Source organism: Stenella coeruleoalba, assembly GCF_951394435.1.
Source record: "Stenella coeruleoalba genome assembly, chromosome: 11".
NCBI lineage: Eukaryota > Metazoa > Chordata > Mammalia > Artiodactyla > Delphinidae > Stenella > Stenella coeruleoalba.
Genome location: NC_137157.1, coordinates 17102824 through 17120277, shown reverse-complemented (window position 1 = coordinate 17120277; position 17454 = coordinate 17102824). Strand labels below are relative to the sequence as shown.

At 41.1% G+C, this 17454-nt stretch overlaps 1 protein-coding gene and 1 pseudogene across 3 annotated transcripts in view; both read right to left on the bottom strand.

Annotated features, from left to right (window-relative positions):
- ALDH1L2 (aldehyde dehydrogenase 1 family member L2) overlaps nucleotides 1-4144 on the bottom strand; it is a 56785-nt gene extending 52641 nt beyond the window's left edge. The window contains exon 1 of one of the 2 annotated variants that reach the window (XM_079938424.1): nucleotides 3994-4144. In XM_079938424.1, the coding sequence (XP_079794550.1) occupies nucleotides 3994-4041 (48 nt within the window). In that variant the 5' untranslated portion in view covers nucleotides 4042-4144. Of the gene's footprint in view, nucleotides 1-2093; nucleotides 2190-3993 lie in introns of those variants that run through there. The other variant, XM_079938425.1, reaches the window with a different exon arrangement.
- Nucleotides 4145-7802: 3658 nt separating this feature from the next.
- Nucleotides 7803-8314, bottom strand: LOC307193886 (large ribosomal subunit protein uL22-like; annotated as a pseudogene). The gene has a single exon. The product of its transcript is annotated as a large ribosomal subunit protein uL22-like (transcript).
- Nucleotides 8315-17454: the final 9140 nt, after the last annotated feature.

Below are 17454 nucleotides of genomic sequence, written 5' to 3'. Positions count from 1 at the left end.
AATAGAGCTTTTGTTTCTTAAGCTATCAACTGTTGCATTCCCAGGCTATCCACATCCTGGTGAAATTCTTCAGGAAGCAAGTTAATATGGACTCTGATTATGTTCCAAGGGTTTAAAGAAAAATACACACAGTCTTCTCTGGAGAACTTAAAGGCACAGTGCTAAGAGTCTGTGCTGATCCGAAGCCCTTTTGTGAAGCAGATGTTACCTTAATAGAACCAACAGAGCAGGATGTAAAATAAGGTCAAAGCTGTCCACATGAGCAATTGTGAGAACTGGCAGTTTTCCCAATGAGAACTGGAAAGGAGAAAGGACCTTCCCACAAAAGAATAAAACAAAATAAATTTTTCTGAGACACTGAGATGCCTAACTCTTAATGGACCATTTGGCACATGGTTCCCCAAATCGTGCCTGATGGTGCGCAAGACCTGTTCACCAAGCACGTTTTGAGCATTTGCCAAGCTCTGGGCACAGTGCATGGTGGGGTTGCAATCAGTGGCCTGGCAAAGAGGATTTTATTGGGCCCACAGAGCATCTGCAGAAGAACTGTGATACGATTTTTAGGAGGTTTCACATTAGCAGGCTGAATTTCTGACTCCTCTTTAAAAATCAGGAGCTTTGTCAACCACGGTTGACATTCGCATGTGGAAACGGTCGGCTGCAGCTGAGCAGGGGCTGCTCCCTTTAACTCTGAACGTGGACTTTCACTCCTTCCAGCCCAAATGCTACTTTTGTCTTATCTGTTTGGCCTCGGGGGGGTGGGGGGGGTTGTTTGGGATCCCTAAGCTGAAGGCACAAGAGTAGTCCCTGCCCTAGTTTGGTGGAGTGCCTTTTCATATTTTATTGTCCACTTGTATTTCCCTTCCGTTATTATCCTTTACCTAAAGGCAAGTTTAATCATTTGTCCCACTAATCTCTGGACTCCTTGAAAGCAGGGACTATTTATCTCTTGTTTATTCTTTTATCCTTTTTGGCTGTGAGACTCTAAAAAAGTTATGTCACTTCTCTGGGTCTCAGTTTCCTGATTTGTAGAATGGGCATTATAATAGTACCCACTTCACTGAGATGTTATGAAGACTAAATGAGTATATGTAAAGCATTTATAACAGTGCCTGGTGCATACAAAGTCATATCAATGATACCTATTATTATTATTATTATTTCTTCAGGATTTAGAAGAAGTGCTCAGCACATAATACACAATTTAATATGGTTTGAAGCTGAATCTGAAGGTCCTAAATCAAATTAGATGCCAATGCCGAGGGTCAGGCAATAAGGAAACAAGTTAAGGACCTGGTTGCTAGAACTAGGGTATAAAGCCAGTACTTGGTTTCAAGAAGCAGGGAAGGGTCCAGCCTCTTGAATTGGATCATAAAGTAACCTTAAGTCCTGGAACCAAGCTATGAATCCAGAGCAACAGCCAGGCTTGTCCCAGACACTGGCAGAGGAAATAACAGCTAAAGAACAGAGTGCCAAAAATATTAAGGCTAAATAGCTCCCACCATCGGGAGAAATTAAGAAGTAGTGAGCCAGGCAAGATACCGGAAGTGGACAATAATAACTAATTGACAAAGGGCCTTATTGCTGTATATAGTTGCACTAGTTAATAAGATCCAGTCATATCATTAAGCTGAGATCATTAAATATTTCTAAGTCCATTTCTTTAAGACAGAGAATGGAAAAATTAATTATATCAGGAAGTGTTATGAACTAATTTCCTCCTTGGATTTTGTTAAGTTCTGAGAGATTTTTTTTCATTCCTCTTTCATTCTGCTTTAATACCAAACTCAAAAGCGCTGTGTGATTTAAAAAAATTTTTTTCATACGAAGGTACAATTTACATACAATGAACACTCCATTTTCAATGTAAAATTCTTTCAGTTTGGACAATCACACAGTCATGTAACCACTGTTACAATCAAGATAAAGAACAGTTCCATCACCCCCCCAGATCCCCTCCCATCCCTTTGCTGTCAATCCCTCCCCCTATCTCCAGCCTGGCCTTTTTTTCCATCACTTTAGGTTTACTCTTTCCAAAGTGTCAGACAAATGGACTCATATACATATGCAGCCCTTTGAGTCTGTCTTCTTACACTTAGCATACATATTTGAGTTTCATCCATGTTGTTGTATATATCAGAAGTCCATTCCTTTTTTTTTTCTGAGTAAGATTCCACTATATGGATGGATATACCACAGTTTGCTTATCCTGCCACCAGCTGAAAGACATTTAAATTGGTGATTATGAATAATCCCTTTGTAAACATCCATAAATAGGTATTTGTGTGAACATAAGTTTTAATTTCTCTTGGGTAAATACCTATGAGGGCAACTGCTGGGTCATTTGATGGGTTTATGTTTAATTTTATTTTTAAAAAAGTCGGTTTTCCAAAGCAGCTGTACCATTTTATGCTCCCACCAGCCATGTCTGATTTTGAACAATTCTTATAGAACACGGTCCAAAGGATGAATCTCCATTTTCTATGGAGTAAAACATCCCAAATTCTTCACTTATTATTCCATGTCTTCCTTTGGCCATTGAAGAACCTGCCTCCTTCCCAGCCATGTGGCACTGCTCTCCCACATGTATTCCTGGAGATAGACTCAGGCCCCTGACCCCTGACCATACCTGGCACTTCCCCACAAGAGTGTTTTTGTTTATGCCATTTGCCACCTGGGATGTTCATCTTTTATTACTGAAATCTTATATAACCCCATTATTGGCATTTTTTCATCCTTCAGGAATCCCTTCTGCTCTTCAAAAAAAGACAATTAAATGAAAGGTGTTGACAGAGGAGGCCAATAAAACAGACATGCACGAGCCCCTTGTTCTCTGTGCCATCCAACCCAGATTCCCGTGTGCCACGTGGCAGGAGAAAGCTAAGGAGGAGTCCAGAGCTCTGCATAGGAGAGCAAGCAAAATATCTGCCAGAGCAAGTTTCTTTTTGCTTATTTAAAAAAAGGTGAATACTCCCCAAATAACTAGAACTGACTGCATGGGATAAAGTGAATTCTCATTACTTGTGGCTGTCTGGGGGACAAAAGCTTTTCCATTTATGCAACTTTGGGCCAGTTCTTGATGCTACTCAAGACTTCTCTCTGCTCCAAGTTTTTTACATCTGGATATGTACACATGCGCATATGACTTTGGTAGAGAAGAGGAATCAAAAAGCAAATTCTTTTATAACACAGCAAACATGCACTTCCTATAAAAGAGATGATGTACATGGGGTGGACTTTTTCTTCCCTAAACAGCTTGGAGTCTGCCTAGATGCAGGGAGGCATCTCTCCTCAGGCCCCTGAAGTGCTGAAGGCAGCGCCCCATGCAACGTGTCCTCCCTCATTCCGTTTCTGGAGAGGCTGATGCAATTCCAAGGCGCGGGGCTGGGCCAGGGCTAGGTTTTTGCACCATAGTTTACTAATGTTCCAGGGTGGCTGCTTCTGCAGCGCCTGGTGATCCTAGAAATCTTGCCGCCTGCAGCTCAGGAATAATGAGCTTGCGGTCACCGGCTCGGAGTGCCATTATCTGAATGGGCCCTGCATGCCAGTCGGGAGCGCTCACACCTCTCAGGCCGCGGAGGAGGACCCGGTTGACTTGATACCACTCTCCTCCAGGAGGTGGTCTCGGTCCTGTACCTCGGCTCCATCTCGTAACCAGGCAGGGATCTCACAGTTGAAATGAAAACGGAAAGGGAACCGACTCTGTCCCTCTTGCCGAGCGACTGTTTCCACCCTGTCAATCCCAGCCAGACATCCTCAGCCCCGTCCCGGTAGAAGACAATGGCTCGCTCGACAAGCCCCTTTCAGGACCCTCCCCGGACCCTTCTCTTCACTCTCCCGGTTTTAAAAACGTCGTCCTGGCCTTTAGCAAAGTAAACACTTTGCTCAAAGTAAACACTGCCCTCCCTCAGCCCTGCTGCCCGGCCCGCCCTCTCCGGATCTGGAAAGCAGCCCCCGGGTGAGAGCCGGGACGCTCGCCGGGGCCGGACTCACCTGGCCGGTGGAGAAGCGCCGGAGTGCCTGGTTGCCTTGCCACAACATGCTGGAAAGAAGCGCTCGTGCGGGCGGCGCGGGAGGCAAGCGGGAGGCACGCGGGGGCGGCTCAGTCTAGGCGCGGCCTGCAGCCTCGGAGTCCCCGGCGAGTCCCGGGACGCAGCTCGCGGCCCCGCCCCCTCATCTGTCAGGGCTCCCACGGCCAATCCCGAACGACTGGGCGGGGCGTGCTCCAGCCTCCCGGAGCAGCGCTCGTGCCCAGCCCGAGCGACAGCTTCTGGCGGCTGCCTCGGTGCAGTCTCACTATCTGTGGGATCTTCTCCCAGTTACTCACACACTCTGAAGTACATAAGGATCTGCCTTAAAAGTCAGTCTGACACCCCAGGTCATGTCCTTAACACAGTCCTGAGAAGACAACAGGCAAGTGCGTGGAGCCGCGAAAGATAAACGGGTGAGGGCACCTTCGCGACGTAAGTATCCTGATTCCTATCTCGTAGTCTGACAAGAAGATTTAATGAGAGATTGTGTATAAAGCACCTGGCAAAGGGCTTGGCACAGAGTTGGTCCCGATAGATGATAGACAAATAGATGGGTTGATAGATGATAGACACCCGACAGCCTTTTCCCTCACCTCTCTGAAGAAACGCTCAAGACATGCTTTAGCTGAGCACTTGTCTCAAACAGAACTCCTTAGCCTGGCATTCAAGACCGTCTGTAGTTTGGCACTTACTCTTATTTCTCGCTGCTCTTTTGCACGTGTAATTCAGCGTGACCATAGTACTTGCTTATTCCTTCCTGGACAACGTTTCCCAGGAAAGCTTGCCACCTGTCACTTGTCACCATCTAGGCATGACCAAATTCCTTCTCTTCTTAAAGATATAGCTCAAATGCTGCCTCCTACAGGTATTTTTCCTGATTCTTTCCTCCCTAAGCTCCTTACTTCCTCAAAGTAACCTTTCACTCCTCTGAACTAGGAAGGATTTTTGTCTATGCAGCTCTTATGAAGCCTCAGTCTGTTACTACTATTTATGTAGCAGTCATCTTCTCTACTGGAAGCTCTGCAGGCTGACTCCATGCCTTATTTATCAAGATTTACAGTACTTAGCACTAAGCAGAGCTTAGAAAATACTTGTTGAGAAGGTAAGAAGGAAAGAAAAAGAACCACTCTTTAAAAAAATTTTTTTAATTGAAATATAGTTGATTTACAATGTTGTGTTAATTTCTTCTGTACAGCAAAGTGACTCAGTTATACTCAGTTACATATATATACATATTCATTCTAGAAAAAGAACCATTCTTAAAGCCTGGAGAATTGCAGCAAACATCCAGGGTTTTGCTTAAGGAACTGCCCCTTGACAATTCACCCCATTTCTCTGACTGCATTTTTGTGAATTCTTGCATCTCTTAAACTTCCAAATATTGATATTCATTTTATTTGTTCTAAACCAGGGAGGGTGGGCAAGGACTGTGGTTTTTCTTGAGTGAAGATTCCATAGTTATATACTCCAACTCCCAACTTTAGAAAATGAGCTTATGTTCGCCCAAATATAAGAAAATATGCATGATGTCTAAGATTTTCGTCTTTAAGAACCAAAAATGTAGTCCTCCTGATAATTGGAGGTTAGACCAGATACAACTAGAGAGTTTGACAAACAAAAAATTGCCTGCCAACCTAGACTTCTCTTGCTAGCAAAAATGGAGATGAAATAAACTTCAGAAACAAAAACTTGAGAGATTTTGTCATCAGCAGACATACAATAAAGGGAACATTAAAGTATCCTTCAAGCAGGAAGAAAATTACCTACTTGGAAGCCCGGAAATGCAGGAAGGAATAAAGACCAACAAAAAAGGCAAATATGTGAGTGAATTTAAGTAAACATTGACCATATGAACAATAATAATAAAATCTTGTAGAGATATATATATCCACAAGATATATATATATATATATATATCCATGAAAATATACAAACAACAATAAAAAATTGTCAGATAGGGACTTCCCTGGTGGCCCAGTGGCTAAGGCTCCGTGCTCCCAATGCAGGGGACCCAAGTTCGATCCCTGGTCAGGGAACTAGATCCCATATGCCGCAACTAAGAGTTCACATGCCGCAAGTAAAGATCCCACCCGCTGCAATGAAGATACTGGCACAGCCAAATAAATAAATATTTTTAAAAAGTGTTGGATAGTTGGGAGGGCTGGGAGGAATGGAATATTCTTTAGGCAGAAAGATAATAATCCTCGATGGAAGCTCAGAAATGAAGGAATAAAGAGCTTTAGAGAGGGTAAATACAAGGACAAATTTTAATTAATATTGTCTAAAATGCTTCTAATAATGTTCTATGGAGTTCAAAAATATGTATAATTAAAATACATGACAACAATAGCATTGATTTTCAGGGAGAAAAGGTTAAGTTAAAGGTTCTAAGCTTGCAGCATTGTCTTGGAAATAATAAAAGTACTAATTTATGTTAGACTTAATAAGTTAAGGATGCATATTATAATCTCTAGTACAACCACTAAAGGGATAGTAATACAATGTATAACTACCAAGTTAATAGAGTGTAAAACTATTAAGACAATAAAATGATAAAAAACTCAATCCAAAAGAAGGCAAGAAAGGAGAGAAAAAGGAACATGCGTGAAAAATAGAAGGAAATTAGTAAGATGTTAGATTTAAGCCAGTAATTGCGGTAAATGAAAACGGACTAAATGTTTTGTTTTTTTGCGGTATGCGGGCCTCTCACTGTTGTGGCCCCTCTGGTTGCGGAGCACAGGCTCCGGACGCGCAGGCTCAGCGGCCATGGCTCACGGGCCCAGCTGCTCCGCGGCATGTGGGATCTTCCCGGACCGGGGCACGAACCCGTGTTCCCTGCATCGGCAGGCGGACTCTCAACCACTGCACCACCAGGGAAGCCCAAAAATGGACTAAATGTTTTAATGAAAAGACAAAGATCATCAGGTTGGTTAAAAAACAAAACTCTGATGAGAGAGACTCATAAAATATAAAGATTCCGAAAGCACTCATAAAATATAAAGATTCCAATTTTTTAAAAAAACACTCAAACACTAACCAAAAGAAAGTGTTAATCTGACAGGAAGATAAAAATTCTAAGTTTGTATACACTTAATAACACAGCCTCAAATTTTATAAAGCAAAAATTACAGAACTTCAAGGAAAAATAGACAAACCTGTAACCATACTTGAAGATTTTTTAAACATTGTAATAATTTTTTATTGAACTATAGTTGATTTACAATGTTATGTTACTTTCTGCTGTATAGCAAAGTGATTCAGTTTTATATATATATATTTTTAAAATTTTCTTTTCTATTATGGTTTATCACAGAATATTGAATATAGTTTCCTGTGCTATACAGTAGGACCTTGTTGTTTATCCATTCTCTATATAATAGTTTGCATCTGCTAACCCCAAACTCCCACTCCGTCCCTCTCCCACCTCCCCCTACCCCATGGCAACCACAAGTCTGTTCTCTATGTCTGTGAGTCTGTTTCTGTTTCATAAAAGTTCATTTGTGTCATATTTTAGATTCCACATATAAGTGATATCATATGGTTATTGTCTTTCTCTTTGACTTACTTCGTATTTGAAGATTTTTATCATACTTCTCTTAATAACTGATAGAAACAGGCAAAATATTAGCAATGATACAGAATATTTAAATGAGATGATTAATGCATTTGGCCTAATTAAAACATCTAGAAGCACCCAACTACCAAATACGCATTCTTTTTATTTATTTATTTATTTTTTAAACTTTTATTTGCATTTATTTTTTGCGGCATTTATTCCCAGGCCATAAGTTTTTGTTTCTTCTGGGCAACCTCCTCTTCTGGTTTAGGAACAATCTCTTCTTTTTCGTAAGGATCATCTCAATGTGGCAGGGAGAGCTCATGCATGGGTTGATCCAACCATGAGCTCTGTTAAGTCCTGCGCCGCATCCTGGGGGCTTTGTTCACCTGGATGTGCTCTACATCTAAGCCCTTAAGTTCAGCATCACTCTCTGCATTTCTGAGCATGTGCAGTAAAAATTCAGCACTTTTTTTGGGCCACTGACCTGAGTCCAGCTCCACTGTTTGGCCTGGGCACACCTACCAGCTCCACCATTGTAACGACAGAATGGCACACATTGCTTCTTTAAAGTGACATCTTGCAAATACTTGGTGGCTTTATGGATATGCATACACTAACTGGCCTGAGCAGTTTCACGAGTGTTCTGAGAGTGAACACGAAGATTTGAATCTCTTGACTTGCATGAGTTTGTGGTGTTTTCTGGGTCAAGTGAATAGCAAACCATGTTTTAGAGGTCACTGCGAGACACTGGACCTCCAGAGTCGTCACCGACCACAGGCTGCCTGTACCCCTGCCAGCCCCATTCCCAATCATCAAGCCCCTCTGCGGCCCGCAGAGGCTGAGAGCACGGGGCGCCAAGCCAGGGACTCCGACACATCCCCCTGCATGGAACTCTGCTCCGGAGGGTCTCGAAATCAGCCCCGCCAAGGCCAGGATGGCAGCGATAACCAGAGGATTCACCATTCGAGAGAGATGCCTCACATTCTTTTTCAATACATACAAACCATTTTCAAAAATTCACCGTATGCTAGCCTAAAAAGAATGTAAGTCATAGAGTTTGACTCTGGCTATAGTGGAATGAAGCTAGAAATCAATAACAAGAAGATAATTAGTGTAATCACCACTTCTTTGGAAATTATGAAATACACTTCTAAATAATGATAGGGGGAAGTCACTGGAAGAGATGGCATGTTCTTTGCTTTTCCCAGTGTCAGGTGTATGAGGGAGCCCTGGATCTGCAGACATTCCCACGACATCTTTGCTGAGATGAAGGAAATGAGAGAAAAAGTGCCTAGTCTAGAGAAAAATGAAGATGCAAAGTTGAAAGCGAGCTATCTTCATCTGAGAAGAAAGTCCGGGGGCAGAGCTCTTGAGGAAATAGTTGCAAAAAAGCCTTTTAAAAAATTCTGAGAATTACAACATGGATAAAGAAAAAATTAAGATCAAGCAATTTCCTTTATTATTATTATTATCAAGGTATAGTTGATATACAATATTATATGTTTCAGGTGTACAAAAAAGTGATTCACAATTTTTAAAGGTTACACTCCATTTATAGTTATTATAAACTACTGGCTACATTCCCTGTGTCGTACAATATATGCTTGTAGTTTATTTATTTTGTACACAGTAGTTTGTACCTCTTAATCCCCTGCCTCTATCTTGCCCCTCAAGCAACTTCTACTGCAGCCTCAGATGAGACATAGGTGTCTAGGGACCATGTCTCCTACTCGATGGGAACTTCCAAACAGAGACCATTGCTGTGGTTAGTGAACTGTCTGGCTGAGTAAAAGAACTGAATTGGGAATCTTCTCATTTTTATTGTTTCTTCTTAATATATTACTTCTCAGCTATTTGTTTCCTTTCATACACTATGTCATTGGGACAGCTTGATAGGTAGCAGTGAGATGTGCTGTTTCTTGAAGGGGTATAATCTTAAAATTTGAATGTGTATAATTTTTGGATTAAACAATGCACCAATGAAAAAGACACATCAGAGCAGTATAAAGTAATTTTCTGAAAACAACTGTATATATTTCCTATGTTCTAGTGTAGAACTAGTTCTAACAAGTAATAAGCAAATTTTATGATGTTAATGTTTTGGGTTTCTTCACTTAATTTTAAACTTTTAATATTTTTCTTATTTCATATAATCTCTATTGTTCCTTTCCTCTGTCTTTTTCTTTTTGGATTTTGTAAAACATTAGTTTAAGACCACAGATTAGAAGACATCACGTATTTCAAGCAGATATGAAAGACTTGTGTCCCTGTAGCTGAACTTGATTTGCCTTAACCTTGTTTCATTTTTAAAAATAGAATTTTTCCTGGGCAATATTTGCCTATTCTGGTGTAACCTTGTGTGACCCTAATGCTTATGTAAGAGAGCCCATGGTACCTAGTGTTTTTCACTTCTGTAGTGTTAGAATATCTTTTTGTTTTCGTTGAAGAGGTGAATGAAGTATGTACACGCATAGACTGTTGAATTCATTTTTTGTGCCATTTTTGTAAATACAGTAACTTGTACAACTTTTTGCATATGTCTGAACTGACTTCACACATTAGGTGATAGATGAAGTGCAAAGTGGAAACCCAAGAATTCCCACAAAAAACTCTGTGTGTAGAGCTGTGTACAGTAAAAGTGATTTATAGTCTTGACCTTCTAGAATATCACACTGAAATCTTTACTCAGTCTGCCATGGATAAGTGTTTACTTTTGTGACTGATATCTGTGACATTCAGGGGCCTTGTTCAAATATGATATGTTGCTCAGGGATCTATTTTGTCCTGGATAGAACATTCATTCAGAATTTTATGAAACTGCAAGTCATATAACTTATAAACTTTTTTTAAAATATAAATTTATTTATTTGTTTCTATTTTTGGCTGAGTTGGGTCTTCGTTGCTGTGTGTGGGCTTTCTCTAGTTGCAGCGAGCCGGAGCTACTCTTCATTGCGGTGTTCGGGCTTCTCATTGTCATGGCTTCTCTTGTTGCAAGACACAGGCTCTAGGCGCATGGGCTTCAGCAGTTGTGGCACACAGGCTCTAGAGCGCAGGCTCAGTAGTTGTGGTGCATGGGCTTAGTTGCTCCGCGGCATGTGGGATCTTCCTCGACCAGGGATCAAACCCGTGTCCCCTGCATTGGCAGGCGGATTCTTACCAGTGAGCCACCAGGGAAGCCCTAATTTATAAACTTTTTTAAACATAGAAAAATTTTACTTTCATAGTCAACTTCAGGATTTTAGAATAAAATTCTAGGAGTTTTCATACTCTTGTTTGGTTGCTTATTTGACTCAAACTGATGTGCAGCCATTTTTGCTATTTGGAAACAGAGCTGTGTGTATTTATTTATTTTGAATTTGTTCTACTGAATACTCTACGTTATTCATTTTTAGAATGGTGTTTCCTTTATAAATTCTCATTTTAATTAACACACTCTTGAACTTGTATTATTATTAATGTTTGATTATTGTTTAAGTGAAAATAACTTCATGATAAAACAAATACTTGAGAGCACTGGCCGAGGAATCTACAACAGGAAGAACTGGAGTAGGGGCCAAAAGGCAGAGCAACCAGCAGATTTCAGCAATCTCATGGCGGTACAGAGAACAAATGGAGTTTGAGCAGCCAGGACTTGAGTCAAGATCTTGGCAATAAGGGAGACACAGAGGTGAACTTAGCTCCTGACACTCACTTGATTTATGCTTTTTTTTTTGGCTGCGTTGGGTCTTCGTTGCTGCGTGCAGGCTTTCTCTAGTTGCAGCGAGCGGGGGCTACTCTTCGTTGTGGTGCACGGGCTTCTCATTGCGGTGGCTTTTCTTCTTGCATAGCATGGGCTCTAGGCGCACGGGCTTCAGTAGTTGCAGTGTGTGGACTCAGTAGTTGTGGCACGTGGGCTCAGTAGTTGTGGCACGCAGGCCCTAGAGCACATGGGATCAGTAATTGCAGTGTGCAGGCTCTAGGGCACGTGGGCTTCAGTAGTTGTGGCACGTGGGTGCAGTAGTTGTGGTTTCCAGGCTCTAGAGCACAGGCTCAGTAGTTGTGGCGCACACAGGCTTAGTTGCTCCGCGGCATGTGGGATCTTTCCGGACCAGGGATCGAACCCGTGTCCCCTGCATTGGCAGGTGGATTCTTAACCACTGTGCCCCCAGGGGAGTCCCCTGACACTTGATTTCAGTTTGAGGTATGTACTGATTCTTAAGATACATGGATTAGAGGCTATAGAACAAAGCAGAAAATGGCTAAAAAGCAAAGTAGAGTTTCCAGTACCCAGAAGTTGGAGCTGAACATCTGCCAGAATGAGGTAATCCAGTGAACAACTCATCCCTCTCAACTGATACTCTTGGAAGGCATCCCCCGAGTGTAATCTAGAGGTAGAGCAACTGCTGTAAGACTGCAGCCCAGCCTCACATGAGCTCAGCCCTCACTGTAATGAACTGATCTGCCCTACTTTAGTTGCCTGCCAAAAAATAAGGTCAATCTCTTCTGTAGAAAGATAAGATCATCTAGAACCTCTGTAATTGTTTATTTTCCTGCATTCAATCAAAAGCCTTCAGGGACAGCCAGAAAAATGGCCCAAAGAAATAAACTGTATCATAGGAGAACTGCTAGGGTAGAAATGACCAGCACCGCTTTCATATTCCCACCAGTAATCTCTGTGCAATAAATAAATAATATATTGTTCCATCATGTCTGCCCCCACCAATTTGTGTCGACTTTAAGGACAAGGGTTCAATAAATAATTTTTGAGCACCTACCATGTTCTAGGCTCTGTGGTAGTTGGTGGGCATGGAGAGATGACGAGACAGAAGATTCGCTTCCCTCACGCTGTTTTATAGTCCAGCAGGGAATGGCAAAGAAGCGAAGTGTGATCAGTGCCATAAAACATGAAACAGAGTTTTATGGAAACACAAAGCAGGAGGACCTAACTCAGGGCTAGTCAGTGTGCTGATCAACCTTGCACCCCAGTTCTCAGCATAGTTCTTTTTTTTGTGTGTGTGTGATTTTCAAACTATTTATTTGCTTATTATTCGTGGCAGAAACCTTTCTGAATGGAAATCTTAGGCAGAGGCTCAATCCATGAAAGAAATAAAAGAGATCCTGAGATGGTGAGTCAGGGCTTCCTTCTTACCCTCCCCTGAAGACCCCAGCAGCACAGCTGGAAAACCTAGCATTGGGGAGCTTAGCATAGTTCTTGACACATGGAATGTATGTTTATGGAACACAGAAATAAATAAATCTAGTGACTGGATAGAGGCTGAGGAACAGAGAAAGGAGTGACTAGCTCAGTTTCACATCATAAGGGAGGATTTCACAAAAGATTTACCACCCTGCCCACTCTGACCCCCCTCACTCTAAAAGGTAAGTTTTGAAGAGGAAGAGTTTACCAAAAGATAAAGGTGGAAACAGCATCAGAGGTACAAGAAACAGCAAGTAAAAGTTATGAAGGAGAGAAAGAGCACGGTAAGATCAGAAAATGCTTTCTTGATGGTAAGTGGGATAACCACTTTTAAACCTTTAATTAGAAGCAAAATACATTTTTTAAAGGAAATATCATGAAAAAGCCCAATACATTAAGAAATAAAAGACAGGGGCAAGGGGATCCTCTGAGTGAAGGAGAGCCCTTAATCCCCTGCTGTGACCTCCAAGGCACTTCCAGGAAGAGACTTTGTTAAGCTCATTTTGTAAGCCACTGGTCTACAAAGAGTATTCACTGGAGTCAGGGGGAGTAGGCCAAGATGGAGAGGTGGTGTGGGGTCTCATAGGGCCTGTATACCATGCTAAGTAGGTGATGGAAAGCATTGAATCTTTTTCTTCCGCTCATTACTAAATATTGTAAAATGCCCAAATGTATAAGAACAAAAACATCAAATCATCAGTCCCACGGTTCAAGGATAACTACTCAACATCTGGGTGTTTTTCCTCACTGAAGCATAGTTAAGCAATACAGGGAGGAAATTCCATTGCATTTTAGGAAAATGCTTTTCTTAACAGTATGCAAGGTGGTAAGTGACACCGGAGGCCGTTTAGGAGAAACTGTAATAGGCCAAACAAGTCATCCCCATTACAGTGGGAAGGACAGAAGGGATCAATTTGAAAGACGTTGTTAAAGTCAGCTGAACCCTGTGACTGACGGATGGAGGGAGAATGAGGGCTTCTGTGGGAAATGAAACCATTTACTAAGACATGGACTGCATACAGGATGAGAAGCAGGTTTTGGAGTGGAAGCTCATGAGTTCACTTGTAGGCGAATTGAATTGGATAAGATGCCTGTGGGAAGTTCCTGTGGAGATATCTATCTGACTACAGAAAAATCATGAGGGATACACCTAACACCACTGTGAATCTCAAACTTTGGTGATAGAGAAAACTTTCCCTCACACTCCTGAGGTTCTCCAAACCATATTCCTGCCAAGAGAATTTCTTGTTTAAATCATCACCCTTCAAACTGATCACCTTTCAAATCCCCCCCCCAGTTTTTTCTCTCTTTTGATAATCTTCATTTTGATTAGAGAAAACAGGTAATTGCATAATTCCTCTGAGAACCTGTAATAAATTATTAAAATCTTAGAAGCTCTTTTATCCTGGAGCCTAAACATAAGAAGCATCTAAATAATGAAATTGTTCTAAAAGGAATTTTGAAATGGTGATCTTTTTTAAAAAAAATCATCCTACTGTAATAATCAAATAATTATTTGCTCTAGTACCTGGCAAATAGTGACAGTGTGGTCTGCTTGACTGCACATGACCAAATGGCTGTTTAATGTAATGGCCATGTAATGCTTTTGCCTCCCGCCATCTAAGCCCTCATCTTGGGATAACAGTACTCTGGTTTTCATGTGAGGATCTGTTTCTCCTCCTGTCTTAGGCCATGTGGTTTCTATGAAGTTACCTCTTCCCCTAAACCCCCTTGGAGCCAGGGGTGGAGCACATGATCTACACTAAGCTAATCAGGGCATCCCTCTCACCCTCTTAATTACAATGATTGGTTAAAAATGTGCAAAGTATCCTAGTAAGGCTAGTCAAGGCCTACAAGACAATTCTGGGACTTCTCTTTGAGCTATCAGTTAAGCATGCTCTTTATCTCTCCTTTGCTAGATGTGACATTGTGCTGATATGAGCCTGAAGTTGCCAAGGGCTACCATATGCAACCTGAAGAATGTAGCAAAATCTGCAAGAGATGGAAGAGAAACTGAAAAGTCAAGACCTGACATCATTTGAATCCTAGAACCAGATGCACAAGAAGGCCAGTCCCACCACTACATTTTAAAATTAACATACAGTAAAATTGACTTTATTTTTGGTATACAGTTCTATAAGTTTTAGCATATGTATAGATTTTGTATAAGGAACACCACAATCAGGATACAGAATAGTTCCATTCCCCTAACACCCCCCCAAATTCTTGCCCTATCCCTTTGTAGTCATGTCTCCCAACCACCCCTGAACGCTGATAACCACTGACATGCTCTCTATCCCTGTTGTTTTATCTTTTCAAGAATGTCAAATAAATGGACTCGTGTAGTATGTAAGTTATTAGACTGGTTTTCTTCATTCAGCATAATGCCCTTGAGATTCATGCTAATATTTAGAAATTTTCCATTGTGGTCAGAGAATATAACTGTAACATTTCAATCCATTTAAATGTACTGAGACTTGTTTTATGGCCTAGCATGTGGCCTGTCTTGCTGGGTATTCCTTGTATACCTGGAAAAAAAGTCTATTTTGCTGTTTTGGGGTGAAATGTTTTATAAATATCAATCAAGACAAGCTGGTTGAGAGTATTTTTCAGTTCTATATTCTGTCTACTTGTTATATCAAATACTGAGAGGGACATGTTAAAATTTGCAACTATAATTATTTTATCTATTTCTTCTTTCTAATTCTGTCAGATTTTAGTCAGTTAAAATTTACCACTTGTTGTAAAAAAAAAAAAGTAAGTTCACTGACATTCTGGATTCTGTTACATTCTTAAGAAAATTATTGTGGCTTTAGTTTAGAAAGAAGTGAATTTGCCTGGACTCAAACCCTGTAGAGTGTAGTAGCTTATATTTCTGCTTAGTTCTCCATTTAAACAAAGATTTGGCCAATGTTTTTGCTCAGATTATGGGGTTCACCCTCTTCGCTGTTCCCCTAATGATCAGTTTTCCCTTCTAAATGTCAAGCTACTCTCTCTGCTAGCCCTGTCTCTGTTCTCTGCTATCTTAAACCCACAGGGCTTCAGCTTTTGCTGCCTGAGGTGCACATCTGTTGGGGAATATATGTTGTCAGAGGGCAGCAAACACACCTCTCACCCAATGCTATTGTTTTCCAAGGACTCCTGACTGCTATTGCTATATTTCAGCAGGTCCTGCACATGTAGTTGAACGCAGCCAAGGATTTTGACAGAGTTTTTACTTGGATTTTGGATCTTTTCCCTTCTGTGGGTCCTTTGTTTCAGGACTCCCTCCCAAGTTTCCAGGTTCTCTTCTAACAACCTTGAACTTAGTTTGCTACCACCTTGAGCCAATAAGACTTCAGTGTTGGGACTTCCCTGGTGGTGCAGTGGTTAAGAATTCTCCTGCCAATGCAGGGGACATGGGTTCGATCCCTGGTCCGGGAAGATCCCACATGCCGTAGAACAGCTAAGCCCATGCACCACAACTACCGAGCCTGCGCTCTAGAGCCTGTGAGCCACAACTACTGAGCCTGTGAGCCACAACTACTGAGCCCGCATGCCATAACTACTGAAGCCTGCGCGCCTAGAGCCAATGCTCCATAACAAGAGAAGCCACCGCAATGAGAAGCCCATGCTCCACAAGGAAGAGTAGCCCCTGCTCACTGCAACTAGAGAAAGCCCGCGCGCAGCAACGAAGACCCAACACAGCCAAAAATAAATAAATAAACATATATACATATAAAAAAAAAGACTGCAGTGTTTCACTCCTGTATTTGAAGGGGTGAGGGACACTGTCAGGTAAAAAGCCACAGATTCATAATTATCACCAGTTGCTGAGTAAATTCTGTGGTTTCTGCCTAAATTCATTGTCTTTCAGATCTTTAAAAAGTTATCTTTATTATATTTTGTCTACTTTTCTTTGTTATTAGCTGCACGTGGGTTCACGTGACTGCTATAGGCTGCCACCAGTGCCTCTTGAGAAGGACACAGAAGTATCTTTGTGGATTACTTTAACATGTTGATTATAAGATTTTTCTAAGGTAGTTATTTTTTTTAATTAGGTTATTTCAACCCAGTCTGTAAACTAAAACTTATGTAGAAAAACATATATATGTATGTGTGTATATGTATATTGTTCATTTTGCTCTTTTGGAGTTAAAACAAGGGTTGGCAAACTTTTTCTTAAAGGGCCAGATAGATATTTTAGGCTTGTGGGCCATATGGTCATTGTTGCAACCACTCAACCCTGCCATTGTATTGTGAAGTAGCCATAGACAAAAATGCAAATAAATGGGCATGACTGTGTTCCAAAAAAAACTTTATTTACAAAAGCAGACAGTGGATCTGCTGACTGTACTTTGCCACTCCCTAACTAAAATTATCTTAATAATATATCTTATCAGACAACTGGGCTCTTTGGAAGATTTTAGTCACTATGGTGTATCAAACAGAGAAGGTCCTGATTAAATACTGGTGGAAGAAGTGACTAATTTAAAAAGCCACTTTATTAAGCGATTTTTTTTTCCATTTACACATTCTTTAACCAACAATGCCACCTCCTGACTAAGAGGAAATAATTTTCCTGTAAAATGAATATTATAGAGCAATTGAAAAAATAATTATTGGTTTATTCTTTCAACAAATATATATAAATATATATAGTATACCAAGCGCTATACTTGGCATTGAACTGTATCAAAGAGACATGG